At 43.8% G+C, this 18,200-nt stretch overlaps 1 protein-coding gene across 1 annotated transcript in view; it reads right to left on the bottom strand.

Annotated features, from left to right (window-relative positions):
* The window catches only part of grin2ca (glutamate receptor, ionotropic, N-methyl D-aspartate 2Ca), a 142,872-nt gene that overhangs the window by 68,212 nt on the left and 56,460 nt on the right, over positions 1-18,200 (bottom strand). Inside the window, exons 3-4 of the mRNA XM_083780236.1 lie at positions 3,001-3,270; positions 1,381-1,712 (exon numbers count right to left, since the gene is read on the bottom strand). Of these exons, the coding sequence (XP_083636362.1) occupies positions 1,381-1,712; positions 3,001-3,270 (602 nt within the window). The remainder of the gene's footprint in view (positions 1-1,380; positions 1,713-3,000; positions 3,271-18,200) is intronic.

The raw sequence follows: 18,200 nt of genomic DNA, 5'->3' as shown, positions 1-18,200 counted from the left end.
TAAGCATTACACTTGTTTACAACAGGGTCCACATTGTTCAATTCATCAAAACATTTAGAGAAATACAAATAGACATTTCTATGTAGCTAAAGAACAGAACAGGAATTCATCATAAAGGAAGCAAAAAGGGAAAAGATACATATACAGTGAGGGGAAATGGGGGGGGGGGGGGGATTCCGATTTTACAGAGGCCAGTTTCGAATTGCAGCCATCCGTAGGTTCCCTTTGAGAGCGGTTTTGAAGGAGTCAAGGGATTCACATGTCTTAATGACTGTTGGTAGGGCGTTCAACATTTTGGTGGCATAGGAGCGAAAATAATTTAGTCCCTTGTTTGTGCCGAATCTGGGTTGTACATGGTTTGTTGCACTCCCTCTGGTGTTGTGGGTGTGGACTTCGTTTACATTAAGGAAGTATTTAGACAGGTACATGGGTATCTTGGTGGTGTATCGAATCTTGTGGACCAGACCCATTGCAAGATGCTGTACTCTGTCGTCGACCCTAAGCCATCCCAGCCTGTCAAAGTGTGCAGGGGTGAGGTGGGTTCGGGGGGTGAGGCCAAGTAGGAGCCTGACCAGTTTGTTTTGGGACGTCTGGAGCCTTGTTTTAAGGGCCTTTGAGGTGCTGTGGTACCAAGAGGTGGATGCATAGTCAAAGAAACCTTGTACGAGGGCTCCTGTTAAGGTCTTCAAGGTGTTTTTGCTGACCAGTGAGGAGATCCTGTAAAGGAATCTTGTTCTTTGATTGACTTTTTTGATTACGTTGGTGGCCATTTTATCACCGGAAAGATTGGCCTCCAGGATGGAACCTGGATTATCGTGTGATAATATTGTCACCCACTCTAACCAAGAAGCCATCTGCCTTGCTGAGATACTATTTGATCCGAAGAGAATGGATTCAGTTTATCCCAGGTGTAAGGATAGTTTGTTATCAGCGAGCCAGGTGCAGATTCTACCGAGTTCAGAGCTGAGGGTCTTTTCAACCTGCAGTTTGTTCCTGTCCGAGACCAGCAGTGCTGAGTCATCTGCGAACAGGAACAAGTTGCAGTCACAAGCTGATGTCATGTCGTTAACATATATTAGGAACAGTAAAGGCCCTAGTATGCTTCCTTGTGGGACGCCACAGCTCACTGGGAGGGGAGGGGACAGTGTTCCGTTCACCTCCACCATCTGTTCTCTCCCCTGCAGGTTTGCATCAAGCTCACTGATGTGCTATCAAAACCAATAGCTTTAAGCTTGTTAACCAGTCAAAACCAATAGCTATAAGAAACGTGCACTCCTTGGATTACCGGTCATCTGGGACCCCCAAATAATTATGGGGGTCCCGACCCACAGGTTGAGAACCACTGGCATATACTGTGCCAGAGAGTGCAGGAACCCCTACCTGAACAGGGTGTCGTTGTTGGCGGGGGGCTTGGTGGGGCTGTGACAGTCGCTGTGGCCCTCGGGTACGTAGCCTCGCTGCTTGCGGAAGCTCTGCGCCCCCTTGACCACGATGGCCACGCCGTCGCGCACCCGCTTCCTCAGGCTCAGTTGCCAGCGGTCCGTGATGATGCTGATGATGCCCACGGGGAAGCTGTCAGGCGGGGGCACCTCCGGGTTGCCCACTGCCAGGCTGGGGACGATCCAGATGTAGCCGGGCCCCACCAGGCCAGAGTCGGCCGCCATGGTGAACAGGTACTGGGCCTCTTCATGAGAGCAGTAGACCAGCAGCACCTGCATGGGGAAAGTAGAGTTATGCATTTTTCATATTTTAGTCTTATGTTTCACTAAACAAACTGAGCACATTCCCGGTGTGCATATCCAAACGCACCCTGTGAACTGCTAGTTTAAGCATTTTTTCACCAATTATTTTTCATTATTAGTATGGTAAGTGTTTTGTCAATTCTAGTTTCTGTTATGACGTTAGTTTAAAAGGTGTGCAACGTTTCCACCTTGTTTAATTTTAATACCCATTATTCAGCAGTTAATTCAGCCACTGGAGTAGTGTGGTGGTGTTTACCTGCAGAAACACTTCTCACTATATTTGGTGGTTTGCTGTTTGTTTGGTAGGACTGGGATGTTTCTGGAAGCCAGGCTACGTTTCGGGGTGGACGGGGATGTTTCTGACCTAGACACAGGATCTGACACCAATTTTGACCGGATGGTCAATTTATCCACTGAGCAAGCAGGCAGACTCTATTAGCCTGGATACCAGACAAATCTGCCACAGGAAAAATAAATAAAAAGAGATTGGTCTGTCACTCCTCAGTTTGAATTACATTTCGCTCATCCCAGAGTTGTGGGTGACCAATCAGAGACCACTATTCAAAGTGAGCAAGCTCACAACGCGTTGCATTGCGATATGTTGTGAGCTTGTAGAGCGCCTATTTTCAGCATGCAACAAAGTTTAAAATCTGCCATGCATAATTTTTTTGTCGACAAAATCAACTGTAGATTTAGACTAAAACTAGACTAAAACTAAATCGCATTTTACCCAAAAGACTATGACTAAGGCCTGGGCCGTGGCTCAGCGTTCCAGGCACCTTGGCCGGTAGCTCGAGCCTGGCAGAGTGCCGTGGGTTCGACTCCCAATCCCGATGGCCTTTACTGCATGTCACTCCCCCATCTCTCTCCCCCATTTCCTGTCAGCCTACTGTCTGTCCCTCTATAAAACATATAAAATAAAGGCGAAAGCCGCAAAAATAAAAACATTTAAAAAATAAAAGACTATGACTAAAACTGCACTGACTGCCACGCTATGAGCTTGCAGATCTGCTTTTTTATCGTGAAATATGTGTCTCAAATGTTCGAATATTCTTTCACAGTGTGCATTTCTAACTCAAATCTTTGCTTTTGGGGGGTCCCTGGTACAAAACATTTTCCGATAGGGGGCGGCGGATGAATACATATATAATTTGTGGGGGTCCTTGTCATGAAAATAGTTTGAGAACCACTGATACAGAAACACAAGGTTTAGGGCAAAGGTTAACCACAACAACCCCCGGCCGGGCATATACTGTACCTGGGCGTCGACCTGCTGCAGGAGGCGTCTCGCGCGGATGTCGTTGAGGCCGTCGGCGGACATGTCGAAGGTGAGCACGTCCTGGAGCTCCCAGATGAAGTAGCTGGTGTCGGTGAAGGACTTGATGTGGTCCACGTAGGTCTCGTAGCCCGGGTACAGGCTGGTGATGACCACGAAGCTGTCCCAGTTGTACTCCTCCATCACCTTGAACATGCCGCTGATCTGCTGCTCGATGGACGCGCCCAGCTGGAGGAAGCTGGATCCCTCACCCTGCCGAGAGGTGGACGCCAGTTACAGTTAGAGACGCACAACGTAATCGGAGTATAAGTCGGTGGAACGTACAATGACAATTTTCTAGGGTGTTCAACTGGGTGACCAGGGTGTTCAACTGGGTGCAGTACAATTTTGTACAAACAGCTGAGATAAAGATTAAGCAGGGACCCTCCACTACATATTGGATTCATGTTAAGTGTGTGTTTTCAGACATCTAAGGACTTAAACCCTAATACTTTGTAAACTTTACCGTATCACAAAGATTTGGCAGCCCCAGTGCCCACCTGCAGTATCTCTGGGTGTTCAACTGGGTGACCAGGGGGCAACTCTTGTGTTCAACTGGGTGACCAGGGGGCAACTCTTGTTTTCATTTTACTATAGGGTGCGTCGTACTGTCGTACACCCCGTAACTCTGAGTGTGTGCAAATGTGTACACTCTCCAAATGGACACGTAACCTTGTTGGATAAAAGGCGACTTCATCCCTTTTGCAACCAGATCTTATTTTAATGATGTTTGGGAGACAAGAAACACTTTTCTGCATGGGGTCTTCAGGTTGGTAATATGTGTTTTTTGATATTTTAGTATTTCATGAAGTCATGGACACTTAACTGGTCTACATTTTTGTCTCAGTAAGACAGTGCAGGAGTGAGTGCAGCAAAGCATTATGGTGATTGTAGTAATCGAGCAGTGAGACCAGAGTCTCTGACATCCCAGAATATCTAAAAACACATATTCCCCACATAAAATCATCAGGAAAGTGATTATTGTCTCCCAAAGATCATTAAAATAAGATCTGGTTGCAAAAGGGGTGAAGTGACCCTTTTTATGACCTCAATTACACCCACACAACTTGAACTTTTAACATTCAGTGGATGTTCTGTGGTTTTCTCTGTGTGTTCTGAAGCCTTTTGAGCTGCAATGAAAACAGTCAAAATTCCTCCACAGTGACATCTGCTGGCAATTTGTTGTCATATATGGGATTTGTGGACTGTTACATCACAGTCCAGAGGCAAATCAGGCACTTTTGAGCCAGAAAACACCAAACCACAGAAAATCTACTGAATGTTGTGATTTTTGGGGTGCAATTGAGCTCAGAAAACCTAAAAAATAAATAAGTAATAAAAAAAAAATACGCTTATTATGTCACCGCAGACCTTTAATAGTCACATACTGTAAGTAGAGAGCAGAGAGAAAAATGGTGTTCCTCAAAGAATGAAGGATACCAGGTTAGGATCAAGCAACATGCTCTTTAATTTGTTCTGTACTTTTGTGTCCAAGAAAAACAAAACAAAACAAAACAGATCTACTATACCAACAACGCATCAGCGTGCCATTGCAGATAATTTTGTTTTGAGGGAAGCAGCACTCTTGAGCGACAGAATTAAGCTCCACGCTTTGTCAGGCCCGCGCACAATCGATTTGCTCTGGCTAATGAGAAGAAATTGTAAGATCATCATTCAATTGGCTTTCTAGATATGGCTAGAGGTTTTCCAGGATATTGCTTGGCATGGATGTGTGCACGAGGGCTGGATATTTAGTATAATCACAATCTGTGATGTTACCTTATACAAGGGGACATGGTATCTAATCTAATCTATCCAATCAAAGATATGGCCCCCATAAGCAAAATGAGCAACACAATTATCATCGCTGTCGGGCAGAAACCAGCCAACTCCATTTTTACTTTTTTCCCCTTTTTTCATAGTCTCGGTACCAGGCTTTCATTTTTGTTGGTGCAAAAATTGAAAGCCTGGAGGAACGCATTGGCCGCTCTGGTCTAAAAGTGGGAGTCAACCCTTCCGGGTGGGCGTCGCTCCAAATGATGTGACGTAGCGCTGCACTAAGGGGGAGAGGAGGGGCCGGGGCAGAGGGGGGTGACGGACAGATCGATGAGATCCAATCAGGGCGTGCGCAAATCTCAGCCGCGACCCGCCCCTCTAGACCAGAAACCTAACACGTTAGCTCAGGCTACTTTTTTCATAACTTAAAGTTATTGAGCCCCCTTTACGTCTGTGTGTTGGTTAGAAAAAGTATTGGCCAAAGGAAAAGTTTAAAAAAGCGCTTCTGACAAAACCAGCTAACTCCATTGGATCATTAAACTGTCTTCTAAACCAGCTAACTCCACCAGAGGGTGTGGAGTTAGCTGGTTTAGCCCTCTCCCAGTGGGTAGAGCAGCTTTTTACTTTATTCATTTATTTGGTCGGGACAGTGTATATATTGAGTATATATATTGAGTTGGATTTGGAGTTGGATTTGGATAGTGGTGATAGTATAATATGGGGAAAAAATTGAGTCCGCAACACTGGTATGAAAAACTCAGCTCCACTGGTTTATTTGACTCAACGTGTTGCGGACTCTATTTTTTCCTCTTGTACTGCCTTTTGTCCAGCACCTGGGCTAGAGTGGAGGTGCATGCTCTATTTCCTTTGATAGTATAATATAACACATGCACATATTTGACAATATATAAAATCACAATACGAACTTTGATGATGCACTGAAAAATATAAGGTTTTCTTAACCCTTGGAATGCCAGGACAATTTTTTTTGTTTGGGTAACAAATTGGCATATTTTTAATTCATCGTTTTAACATACAAGAAAGATCTGGTGGATTGAAGAGATGTTTTTTTTTGTTCATTCATAGCAAATGTATTCTCTCGATTCGCCACCAGATGGCGGGAAAGCATCATTATGCTGATTTTGGCTAAAATAGACGGATCTTCCTAAGTCACTTCCGGTTGAACGATCAACAACATCCTGTAGTAGTTTGACCCTAGTCAATAGTTTGGCTGGTCCGGATTGCTAAGCTAATGCTATATTTTTCATAACTAAGTCAAATTAACCTCAAAATATCACACTTTTTACACCGACGCACATAGAGACGGCGCGCGTGCACGATAGCGCACGATCACGCGGATTTCGGCCGTTTTTTGGTAAATTACATCCAACATTAGTGATATTAGCGAAAAAATATAAATTTTTGCTCTTTTGACCCCGCGATAACTGATATTGATTGTCATTCCGTTCTTTCCGTTAACGGGAGGTTTAGATTTTTCGATTAATTCCGTTTTTTCCGTGAATTGTAGGCCAAGGGTTAATTGCCAAAAACCTTTAACACGAATAATGATCCTAATGAATACAGACATGACCTCTTCACACTTCTCTCTTCCCCACGTTGTCATGCCTCATGTGCAATGAGGCCAATTCACACCTAACGTTGGAATGTCACACCTGTAATGCGATTAAAGCATCACTTTTGGACCTAACTGTGTGGCCCTAACACAACACACACACACACACACACACACACACACACACACACACACACACACACACACACACACACACACACAACCCAACTATACACATGCAGTACAATTTTGTACAAACAGGTTTTTCAGACGAAGGACCCCTTAGCTGAGATACAGATTAAGCAGGGACCCCCCACTACATATTGGATTCATGTTAAGTGTGTGTTTTCAGACATCTAAGGACTTAAACCCTAATACTTTGTAAACTTTACCGTATCACAAAGATTTGGCAGCCCCCGTGCCCACCTGCAGTATCTCTGAGGATCCCTTAGGGATCCTGGACCCCCTGTCGAAGACCCCCCTGCTCTAAATGAAGACTGAGGATATGAGGGTGTAGTAGGCCTTATATATATACAGTATAGGGACCACAGTTGTTTAGTTATGGGGGCTGCAGCCAGGTCCATTTATCACATTAACCCATGTGTCTCCTGTTGCCACACCCACTCCGGCTATACCAGCCCTATACTTTGCTTTTACAAATGTGCACGGACGGCACACACTGGAAACCCCAGAGCGTAGATTCATGGCTATCACACTCCTGTGCTTAAACGAGAACTCTGGACTTTCACGGTGAATTCTCTGTGTTTTCATTTATTCCCTCCAAACACAACGACCTTCATGAGCAACGCAGGAGGGCAAGGTGCCTGCTGATTACTTTATACGCCTTGGGTCTTCAACAGGGTGTCCGAGACCCCTATAGGAGATCCTCGGAGTTACTACACAAATCTTTGCGTGATAGGAACTTTTATATTTTTTTGTACATGAAACCTATTGTAGCATCCCTATTTTGGGGGAAACATTCACCAAAAATATCAGCTCTAGAAGCTCACAAAGCATCACAGTTGTGAGCTTGTAGGTTGGCTTTTTTCAGTGAAGAGATCTGGTGTAGAGGGACGATGGGGAAATAAAAGACCAGAGGTCAAGTTTACTAAGTATTCGGGGTTTAAGTGATTAAAAGTCTGAAAAATAAGAATGTAATATTAATACAATATACATTTAGAAAAGATTGTGTAAACAAACAAACAAATAAACCAAATGTACACAACACTTATGATAGAGCTATCAAACGAGTCTATGGAACTAGTAGTCTATGAAATGTATGGACACGTTTAATCTAATCTGTGACATACATTTTTAAACAATATGTAGTGCTTCATCTCTCTCTCAGCTAAGGGATGCTTGGCCTTAAAAAACACGTATAAGAAATCTTCAGGTGCAGTTTTTAATGGAATCAGACTCTTCCCTGGCTTGGAGATTGACTCCATGGGCCATGGACAGCGACCATTCCCTTCCAAGCAATCTGTGTAAAACGGAGGAAAATCAACACCCTCTTTTCTGACGTTAGTCAACGAGAGAGACTACCTCCCAAGTGGTGGTGGTGAGCTAATAGCCCTAACCAATAGTAAACAGAGGCTGGATGGATCGCAACGCTCATCTTCACCCCAATATTAAATTGTGCCCCAAAGACGAGAATCGCCCCAGCAGGGGTGGGACATAAGGCTCTATGTTGGTTGCACGTGTAATCTCTCTAAAAGGGTGGACTTTTACTGTATACAGTCAAGATAAATGTAATTTATACAGAGAATAATGTACATTTCAAAGTACATATCATTTTACAGAAGGATAAGAGACTGGAGCAGCACGGACATTTAGAGCTAAAGTATACAAAAGACTAACGTTTCGACCTTGCGGCCTTCATCAGTCACGACCACAAGGTCGAAACGTTAGTTAAAAGGCTCTAAATGTCCGTGCTGCTCCAGTCTCTTCTCCTTCTGCAACTCTTGTCCTTGTACCTGTGAAGCACCGGATCAGCCGTTTCAGGCTTGAGGCGCGTTGGTAGACTCCCTTTGTACATATCATTTTAATGAGGCACTTTGATGTTGAATTAGTTGAATTTCCCGTCGAATAATGAATTGCATTTTTATGGCGCTTTTCTATGCACTATGGCCCTCATTTATCAACGGGGTTATGGGTGTACACCAGGTGTACACCTTGTGTACACAAGGTGTACACAAGGTGTACACCCAAATGTGGGTGTACACCGCGTTGATAAATGAGGGCCTATGTGCCTACTCAAAGCGCTTACAATGGTTCATTCATTCATACATTGGGAGGTGAAGCGGCGAACAGTCGACGCCAGCGTCCTCACTTCCCACCCCCAATTCAACCCTTGATGCTGAGTGTCAAGCAGGGAGGCACTGGGTCCCATTATTTAGAGTCTTTGGTATGACCCGGCCGGGGATCGAACCCCGACCTCCCAGTCTCAGGGCAGACACTCTAACCACAAGGCCACTGAGCTGGTGGTGAATAAAGCCATGCATGATTGTGATTCAGATGGTACAGTGTTGTTTGAGTTTCATAACTTCAGAATATTGATCATTTCATGGACGTGGAGTAATAAAGGGAATGAGATAAAGTGTGGCATTTTACCGGCTACATTCGGTGCTTTCCTTGTGATGTGAAATATACAGTAAACAGTAAACAGTAATCCGTAGTAAAGTAAAGTAAAGTAGAGGTGCCCTTTAATGACGTAGATTAAATTAATTTTGCACTCACTTTTAATGTGTACCAGTGGTCATAATGAGGACACACCTATCATTAGATGCCAAACATATTTGTGTATTCTTATATAAAAATAAATAAAATAATGACTTTATTGACTGAAATATTTTTTAATGACCGTCACTTAATGACCTGATTTTCATTAAGCAGACGCTTTCTGGCTTACCCAACTCAAGATGACGGCCAGGCGGTGCATGACTCATTTTCAACTAAAACAGCTCATTAAAGCATGTGTCTGTAAACATTTGAGGTGCACAATAAGCATAATGCAGTATGCTTATTATCGTGCCTCACTGCACGATGAGAAAGAAACAGCTTCTGTGTGTGTGTGTGTGTGTGTGTGTGTGTGTGTGTGCGTGCGTGCGTGCATACATGCATGCCTGCGTGTATGCGTGCGTGTCAGTCATGTGTGAAATGAGTGCTGTTGGCAGGGTGATGAAGAGGACGCAGACAGGTGGAACACAATCACAAGATCATTAAACACTACTGAAGCAATCAGATCATAGGATGAGTTCTTAACCACTCTAATATACAGTACATTTCGGCCATTTTAATATAGCTGATCTACTATTAGATCTATTTGGAAACTTGAAATGGGACATGTACTTTCTACTTCTGGTTATTTCAATACATTTTGATGCTAACATACTTTATTAGGTTAGGGTATGTTTAGAGTTTCCGGAGTTTAAGTTGTATGTGAGTATTTCTATATTGCAGTATTGATACTTTTACATTTGAGTATACTTCTTTTCCCCAGCACATGCACTCAGAGCATGGAACAATCCTATCCCTGGGCTTTCTCTCTGTTAATAAGGAACACAAGGCATGTCCTTCAATCCCCTACACAGGAGCTGTCCACCCTGCACACAGACGAAGGGCCCGGAGGCCAGCCCGCCGCATATTACATCCAGCGTGCTGCAGCGAGGGATCGTAATGCACATCAATCTGCTCGTTTGCTCACTGTCCCTCAGCAAATCAGTCAAAGTTATTGCCTCATTTCTGCACATGGGGCCGCTTTCCCGAGCACCACCGTGACGACTGCTGAATCCATGTTGGGTTTGCCAGGCATGTGAGAAGGCATTCAGAAACTTTTCCTCTATACATCAGGTTCCAATTAACTCGTATGGGTCTGTAAACTCTTGAGGGTGGTACCATTTGGTCGATATTACCAAGTATCCAGGTTTCATGTGGTTAAATGTCTGGAAATACACGTTAAATCCAACATATTAAAAGGTAATGTGTTAACAAACAAACACACAAAAAACGCAATGTCAATTTACAGTCTATGAAGTTCTGTATCAAATCTGTGAAAAGGTTTAATATGCAACACATTTGGCTTCATCACTCTATCTCAGGCTAAGGGTTCCTGAAATAAACATAGAAGACTCAAGTACTGGGGTTGGGTCCTTTGTCCACCAGCGATAATGGAATGTCCAAACTAGGGACGCCGCAGGTTGACAGTGGTTAAATGCAATCTCCAGCAATCCATTACAAGGAATGAAAGTGTAATACTTCTCTACTGGATGACCCGGCAGAGCTGCCTGGCGACAGATGTCGTCTCAACACTTTGCCAGTTAACTTCTGTATTAAACTGGTCGACGATTGCTCGCCTTCTGTGAGAGCTTTATAGGCATGACTAAAATGTCCCCTTTCAGTTAGCGAGCAGCAGTTTATTGTACACGAAGGCTCACACTGAGAGTGTAATCTCGGAGAAGATTACAGCCGTCGAGTCAAGAGCTTAGCTTCTCTACAGGCAAAGATGCACATTCACCCAGGGCAAACAAACAAAAAATTACATTGTAACTTGTAATCTGTTTACAAAATACAGATGTAAAGTTGTCATGTTTGGTCAGCGAAAGGGCTTAATCAATTCCTTTGGATTTTTTCTTTCACAGAGAGATACATCGTGATGGGTCCATTTGGGGTGGGAGTGTACAAATGGAACCCAATCGTATGGTTCCATGTGTATACTTAACACTAAGGATTTATTCTTCAGCGTTGACAGTGTAAATAACTATTGGCCACCTGGTTAGGGACAAATTGATAACAGATGCTTCCCGTATTTGTTCAAAATTTGAGTATTGTCACTGCTGTTGTATCCTATACTGACTCACCAGGAGGCCCCACCGGGAGGACATGGAGCCTCCCACCCAACACTCCCGGCTGACAGGTGCCGCCCCCAGGAGTGTGTGCAGTGACAATTGTCACCCTCCCCGTCCGGCTTACCTCGCCCGAACACAGGCCAATTGTGTTCGGATATAAACGCTTGACAAAGCCAGATGCACCGCCATGGATTTAAACCAACAACCTACGCGGTGGTGGGCAGGCACTTTACCACCTTCCACCCGAGGATACTTTGTCTTACAATGGTGTCATGCTTTGAAAATAGGCCTACAATAGCAGACAAGCTGACAACCCGTTGCTTGTCTGCTATTTTCAAAGCATAAATGTGTCTCTCTCTCTCCCCCCTCTCTACCTCCATCACTATACACACCTTTCAGACAATCTGTCGCCGCATGGGATCTCTCTCTCTCTCTCTCTCTCTCTCTCTCTCTCTCTCTCTCTCTCTCTCTCTCTCTCTCTCTCTCTCTCTCTCTCTCTCTCTCTCTCTCTCTCTCTCTCTCTCTCTCTCTCTCTCTCCCCCCCTTCTCGCCTGCTCTCTCAATTCAATTTTCGACTGAATTCAATTCGGTGAGAGATTTATTGCCATGAAGCAATGTGTGATGTTTACACCTCGAGGACTGATAGCAGGTTGGGGGAGTATATGGAATTCCACGTGGAGAGATGGAAAGACGATAATAGTCCACAATTATAACAAGTGGAGAAAGATAAAGAAAAATGAATGCCATAAACGCTTCAGTGTCTGTCTGTCTGTCTGTCTGTCTGTCTGTCTGTCTGTCTGTCTGTCTGTCTGTCTGTCTGTCTGTCTGTCTGTCTGTCTGTCTGTATGTCTCTCTCTCTCTCTTTCTCTCTCTCTCTCTCTCTGTCTTTGTGCGTGTTTGTGTGACTAATAGACACGGGGCTCTACTTTTGGCTGCGGCATATGTCCGCCTTGCTACCAACACAGCGTGACGTGGGGGCCTTGGCACCGCGGGCCGTTGTGGCGTGCGTGCGTGGCATGTGCCCAGGGCCCCGTGTCCACCTGACGTCACGTGATGTGGGCCCTTTGCGCAGGGAGCCGGTTGCAACAGACGGGCCATGCACACGCTCCCGTCACTGTGCCCTTTTCCCTCAGAACAGAAGCTGGTGCCTGTCCAGAGAGCAGTAGAAAGACAGGGTTCGGGGTTGGCGCACGATATCGCAAAGGAGACAGTACGCACGCCACTGATCCATGCATGGCACGTACCTGCACCTGCACCCCCAGAGACGGAATTCATTCATTTCCGGGGAGAAAGGCACCGATTTGCAGTGGTAGAAGAAGTATTCAGATTTCTTCTTTTTAAGTACAAAAGTAGCAATATCACAATCGTCACCGATTCCTAAAATAATCATTTTTTGTGGAACCTAAATCAGCTCTCCATGACACTGGCCACGGTGGCCACCTCTGGTAAAATCGCCGATATCCTTAATGAAAAGATCATGCTGTCCCCGCCCCTGTAGTATAATGATCTATGTCAACTAGTGTGACCAATACACCACTTTTATATTCCACATTGTCAAAGACAATGGGATTTATTTATTTGTGTGTTTGTTTGTTTGCCTAAGTCACATTGTCTTGTGACCAAGTAAGTGACTTACGCCATTCATTTGACCTAAGTCAGGTTTACAATTGCCTATAAGTTAAAACACAAATTAACCTAATAAAGTAATATGTTACATAACTGACACAGTATTATTTGCATGTCAATATAGTCATCATTTGTTACAAACATGTTGGGCGAAATGATTAAGAAATACCATGTACTGTAGCTAGTTTTTCTGTTTTCTGACCAACTTGAACAAAAATACATGGGCCATTATGTTGGCAAGGTAGAAATACTCTGGTACAAATCCAGCCTGCAATCGTAGAAACGTATTGGTATCAAAAGTAGGGTACTGATTATGCAGAATGTATAAGTTTTCAAATGCATTATACAATATTTAGAAACTAGCAGATCTACCTCAACTACATCTATCATGTTCTCCATTCACGGAAAAAAGAACCGACATTTCATCTGCAGCCGTGCTGGGAGGATAAAGTTATTCCCAGACAACAATAATAATAATATTCTCATTGTATCCGTCTGCTCACCGTCATGGTATTATTGGATTTGGGCAGTGTACGGTTTTGTGTTATTATTGTGTTATTATCATAATACTGTATATAGAGCATGTAGTAATTCACCCCCTGACCTTGCAGTGGTGGAATGGAATTAAGTACATTTACTTCATTTGCTAAAAAGTTTAAATTCTGGAAACAGTTGGTTTCTGTCCGGCAGCAGAGATTCAGTATTGAATCACTGTACAAGTGTACAGTGTCTCTCTATTACTAATACCGTACCGTCTCTCTCCATGTGCAGACATTTACTACACTACTCTCTCTCTCTCTCTCTCTCTCTCTCTCTCTCTCTCTCTCTCTCTCTCTCTCTCTCTCTCAGGCCAACCTGGACTGTATGTGTGCCACTGCATGGTCTCAGACTGCAAAAGGAGGCCAGGCAGGCAGGGCTGGAGACAAACTGGGTTTAGGACACGAGAAAGTGAGACAAAAAAAGACTAGAGGGTTGGATGAAGTTCACGGCGGAGCACATGACTTGTTCCTATCCAAAAACACTCGACTCCGATGCCATTCATGAAAACAAACTGAGTATTTGGGACATTTCCGTTGAGTGTGCTAATGGGTATAAAAACTATAAATGGAAAGAAAGAAGATGGGTTAATGCCATGTTTGCCACAGGGGATACGAATGGTCACGTTTCGTTGAAGGCCAACGGGAAAACATACGTATGCATTGCCATCATTGCTGTTTAACATCGTGATTTCTTCCCCCCCCCCCCCCCCCCCCCCCCCCTAATTCTGAGAGTTTTAAAAAAGGACCAAATGTTTGCTGGTTCCATGTGCCGGTTGCCTTTTGCACACTCAGAGTTACAGACCTGTAAGGGTCCATTTGGAACCCATTCAAGGAACCCTGAGGCTGAGGGTCCCTGGAGGCCTGGACCCCACTTTGAGAACCAATGTCCTAAAGGTTTTTTTGACCGACACGCAAGTTCTGTGTGTCGGAATATTGGGAAGAAAAAAACGCCATCAATACATTAGATTCTGGTCCCCACAGATCACATCACGGTTAGGGTTATTCGGCCTATCCTGGCCGAATTATGAAACATTATCGCTTCCTGGCACCAGAGTGAGAGAGCGTGGGGATTTTCCTTGAAACGCTGGCACTCCATCAGGCGAGTGTATGATGTTGAGCGGGCGGTGCCGTTAGTGCTGCTCTGCCGGGCCAGGCATGGGGACATAAATCCTCCGGGGGTTGAGCGCAGCCCCAGCGTTCCTCGAGGCTCTTTAACATTCCAGGCATGCAAGTTAGCCATGATTACTGCTATCGATTGATTCCTCCGTTGTACATCGACATGGCACTGGAACAAGCCGGTGAAAAATGTTTCATGTGACTGATTGTTTGATAGGGAAGCTATAGCTTTAAGATATATGTTTTGTTTCACTTCCGATGAGAAGACTGTTGGGAAACGCATGGCACAGTAATGCATTCACCCTTCTCATAGTTTGGATTTTATTTAGTTTTGACTTATTTCTCTCAATTTCAGCTTAGTTTGAATGTTGTTTTTTTTAAAGATGGTTTACTTGTTTAGTTAGAACCACACTATTTTCTCTTAGTTTTTGTCTTGTAGATATTTTATTTTTGAACATTTTCTTTCAGTTAAAGGGACACTTCACCCTTTTTGCAAAAAAGATTTCCTGGGGGTCTTTATGTGTGTAATAAGTAGTTTTAGATATTTTAGATATTAGCAGTGAGCCCAGTGTCTCTGATGTCATGGACACATGCTCACTTACTTCCTGGACTACATGTTGTCTCAGTAAGACAGCCCTCCCCCTATCCACAAGGAGGAGCAATGCACCTAAGCATCATGAATTGTAGTCATTGACATATTTTCTTTTGCAAAAAGTCTCCCTTTAACTGTATTATTTCTCCAATTATAGTTGTAGTGTTCTGTCCAAACATCACAAATCTGTACAAATTATCTCTATAGTCATGTGATCAACACTGCTCTGCCAGATTATGATATACAATGTATACCAATGTATAATCAATGGAGCAATCAATATATGTCGCAGTGTCGCCAATGGACTATCATAACACGTTAACTAAACGACCTACACGAGCCACTTCACCCCTGTTGCAAACAGATCTGTGTTTGTGTATGTGTGTGTGTGTGTGTGTGTGTGTGTATGTGTGTGTGTGTGTGTGTGTGTGTGTGTGCGTGCGTGCGTGCGTGCGTGCGTGCGTGCGTGCGTGCGTGCGTGCGTGCGTGCGTGCGTGCGTGCGTGCGTGCGTGCGTGCGTTCTCACTTCCTTCCTGGACTACATGTTTTACAAGTAAGACAGCCCTATCCCTCTCCACAGGGTGGGGTGAGTGCAGCAAAGCATGATGGCCATTGTAGTACTCCAGCAGTGAGACCAGTGTCCATGACATCACATACACTTTGAAATACTAAAATATTTAAAAACACAAATTACCCAAACACCATTAAAATAAGATCTGGTTGCAAAAGGGGTGGCCCTTTAAAGGACCTATAACATAAAATTCAACTTTTTCAATTTCTTTTGTGTTTTTGGGGCTCCCATATGTGTTTTCTATCCCCACAAAGAACCAATTTTGAACAATCAGGCTTTCATATCATATGGGTGTTTTAATGGAAATTGCTCTCAGGAACAGCTCAACTGATTTTGGCCTCATCGTGATGTCATCAAAGTCACCCTACTTATATAATTCCTCTCTTTTTCAGTCTTCAGTTCCAAATGTGCATGTCCACTTTGTTTACAATGTCCACCATTGTTGATATTCCAAGCTGGCATGGAATGGAAACAAGCCTGGGTTTATCTAGCATCAGTATTATAATGACTAAAATATTAAATAATCTGCATATCAGCACTCCACCACCTCAGGACATTGTGGTACTGCAGCTAAAACTGCTTTCAAAGTCCAGAAAGAAATGACAAGGCCTGGTTATATCAGAGTGGTGATTGAGGCTCAAACCATTAGAAATACGTTTGAGGGACATGGACAATATGATATTAAATATTAAAAGCAGTTTTAAAATGCATGTTATTTGCGCTTTAAGTAACGTCCCGGTCACAAGTTAATTATGTTTCGTCCAACACAAGGTCTTTCTGAAGAGACTTGATACTTTCCCAACTACTTCTAGTGCCACTTGACCTTGAAAAATAACTAAGGCCATCCTAAGACAGTAAATGAAAGTGCCTCAGTGATGGGGTCTGACAAGAATCTACATTTTCAGTGTTGTAAAACGTATTTCCCTAAATGCCATTATTTTAATGTCTTCTCTCAAAGCCTAGTCATGGATGAAAAGACGTCCTTCACTTTAACAGCTGCTGCCTTAGTAATGGTGCCCCCCCCATTCCCTCAGTTCTGCATTTATTATGTAATTCATTATGAATTATTTGATGTTACTGTCCCACTGACTGACACCTCTTTTATCACCCTTTGAAAAGCCAGGGGATTGTCCGCAAAATAGAAAAACGTTTTTCTCTTTTTATAATAATAATAATTATTATTATTATTATTTGACCCCTGGTGGTTTCTGGACCCTATATGAGAAGCAGCGGTCCAAGAGGACCAAATGTAATGAAATCCCCGCCACTACTTTAGCCCATTCTCACCGGGCGCCCATTTTGGTGTCCAGCATCATGTTATGCTTTAGCTATTTAAAAATAGCAGATCTACAAGCTCATATCGCGCCACCGAGTGGCGCGATACGAGCTTGTAGGTCTGCTATTTTTTGAAAAATCGAAGAACGACTGACATTTTTAGAATCTGATCTCAGGTCAGAATGGGTTAATCAGACCAGTGTGTGTCCAGTGGAAACCTCGTGTGAATCTGATCTCAGGTCAGAATGGGTTAGAGACAATGTACACAGCACAGAGGCACACAGGCACATTTGGACTAAAAGCATAACACGAACAATTCCCAGGGACTTGTTTCCATTGTGTTTATGTATTTCGGACGTACCAACACACGGAAAGACAAACTGGACATGGACTAACATGTCACCATCGGAGACATAAAACATACCGACCAAATGCACCAGACTTGACTCAACACTGCAAATCAATTAACGATAACAACAGAAAGTCTCAGATCAAGGCATCAAGCCTCCGGCGCGTCTAACGCCGCTAATCAATGAGACAGGGAGATTGATCATGACTTATTGATTCCTGGGATGTCGTCCCCAAAGCTATAGTCAACAAGACAACACAGACCGATACAGCAAACTCATTATTTTTCCATACTGCATCTCACTTGATCTGGGCTCAAAGGCGACGGCAGAGATATGAGAAATAACAATTGGATTTCTGTCCTGGAAATGTTTAACCGTTCTGATTGAGAACATCACCCGGCGTTACCTCCAACATCGCTGGTTCTCAATATGGGGACCGACAGAGTGTCCAAGTGGACACTTGGACAGGGTCTTTACCTCTCCGAGTTCACACACGCGCACACTCAGACGCACGCACGCACGCAGACGCACATACACGCTATACACTCAGCATTTCAGATCTGTGGGGACCATTTGGACCCCCCAAAAATCATTATCTTTTTCTTCTTTTTTTTGTAAAACCTTGAAACCTTTCATTTTGATGAAAATGACATTAAAGGTAGGCCTATGTCTGTTCCATTGATCCGATGTTCCGAACAGAATCCAATCGATTGATTGATCTTTAACGTGGACATGCTCTGAAAAGTGCACACAGCCAATATGACCGCTTAACTTGGCAGAGATGAACAAAAGGTTGGGGAAATATACCAGCCTATGAATCATACAGCGTTGAGTGACACCCTCACTTAGCCACATCACCAGAGGGAGCACCCACGGATCAC

The sequence above is a fragment of the Protomyctophum parallelum genome (assembly GCF_964188405.1).
Source record: "Protomyctophum parallelum genome assembly, chromosome: 13".
Classification (NCBI taxonomy): domain Eukaryota; kingdom Metazoa; phylum Chordata; class Actinopteri; order Myctophiformes; family Myctophidae; genus Protomyctophum; species Protomyctophum parallelum.
Note: the sequence above shows the minus strand (reverse complement) of the source record. Positions and strands in the feature narration are given on the sequence as shown.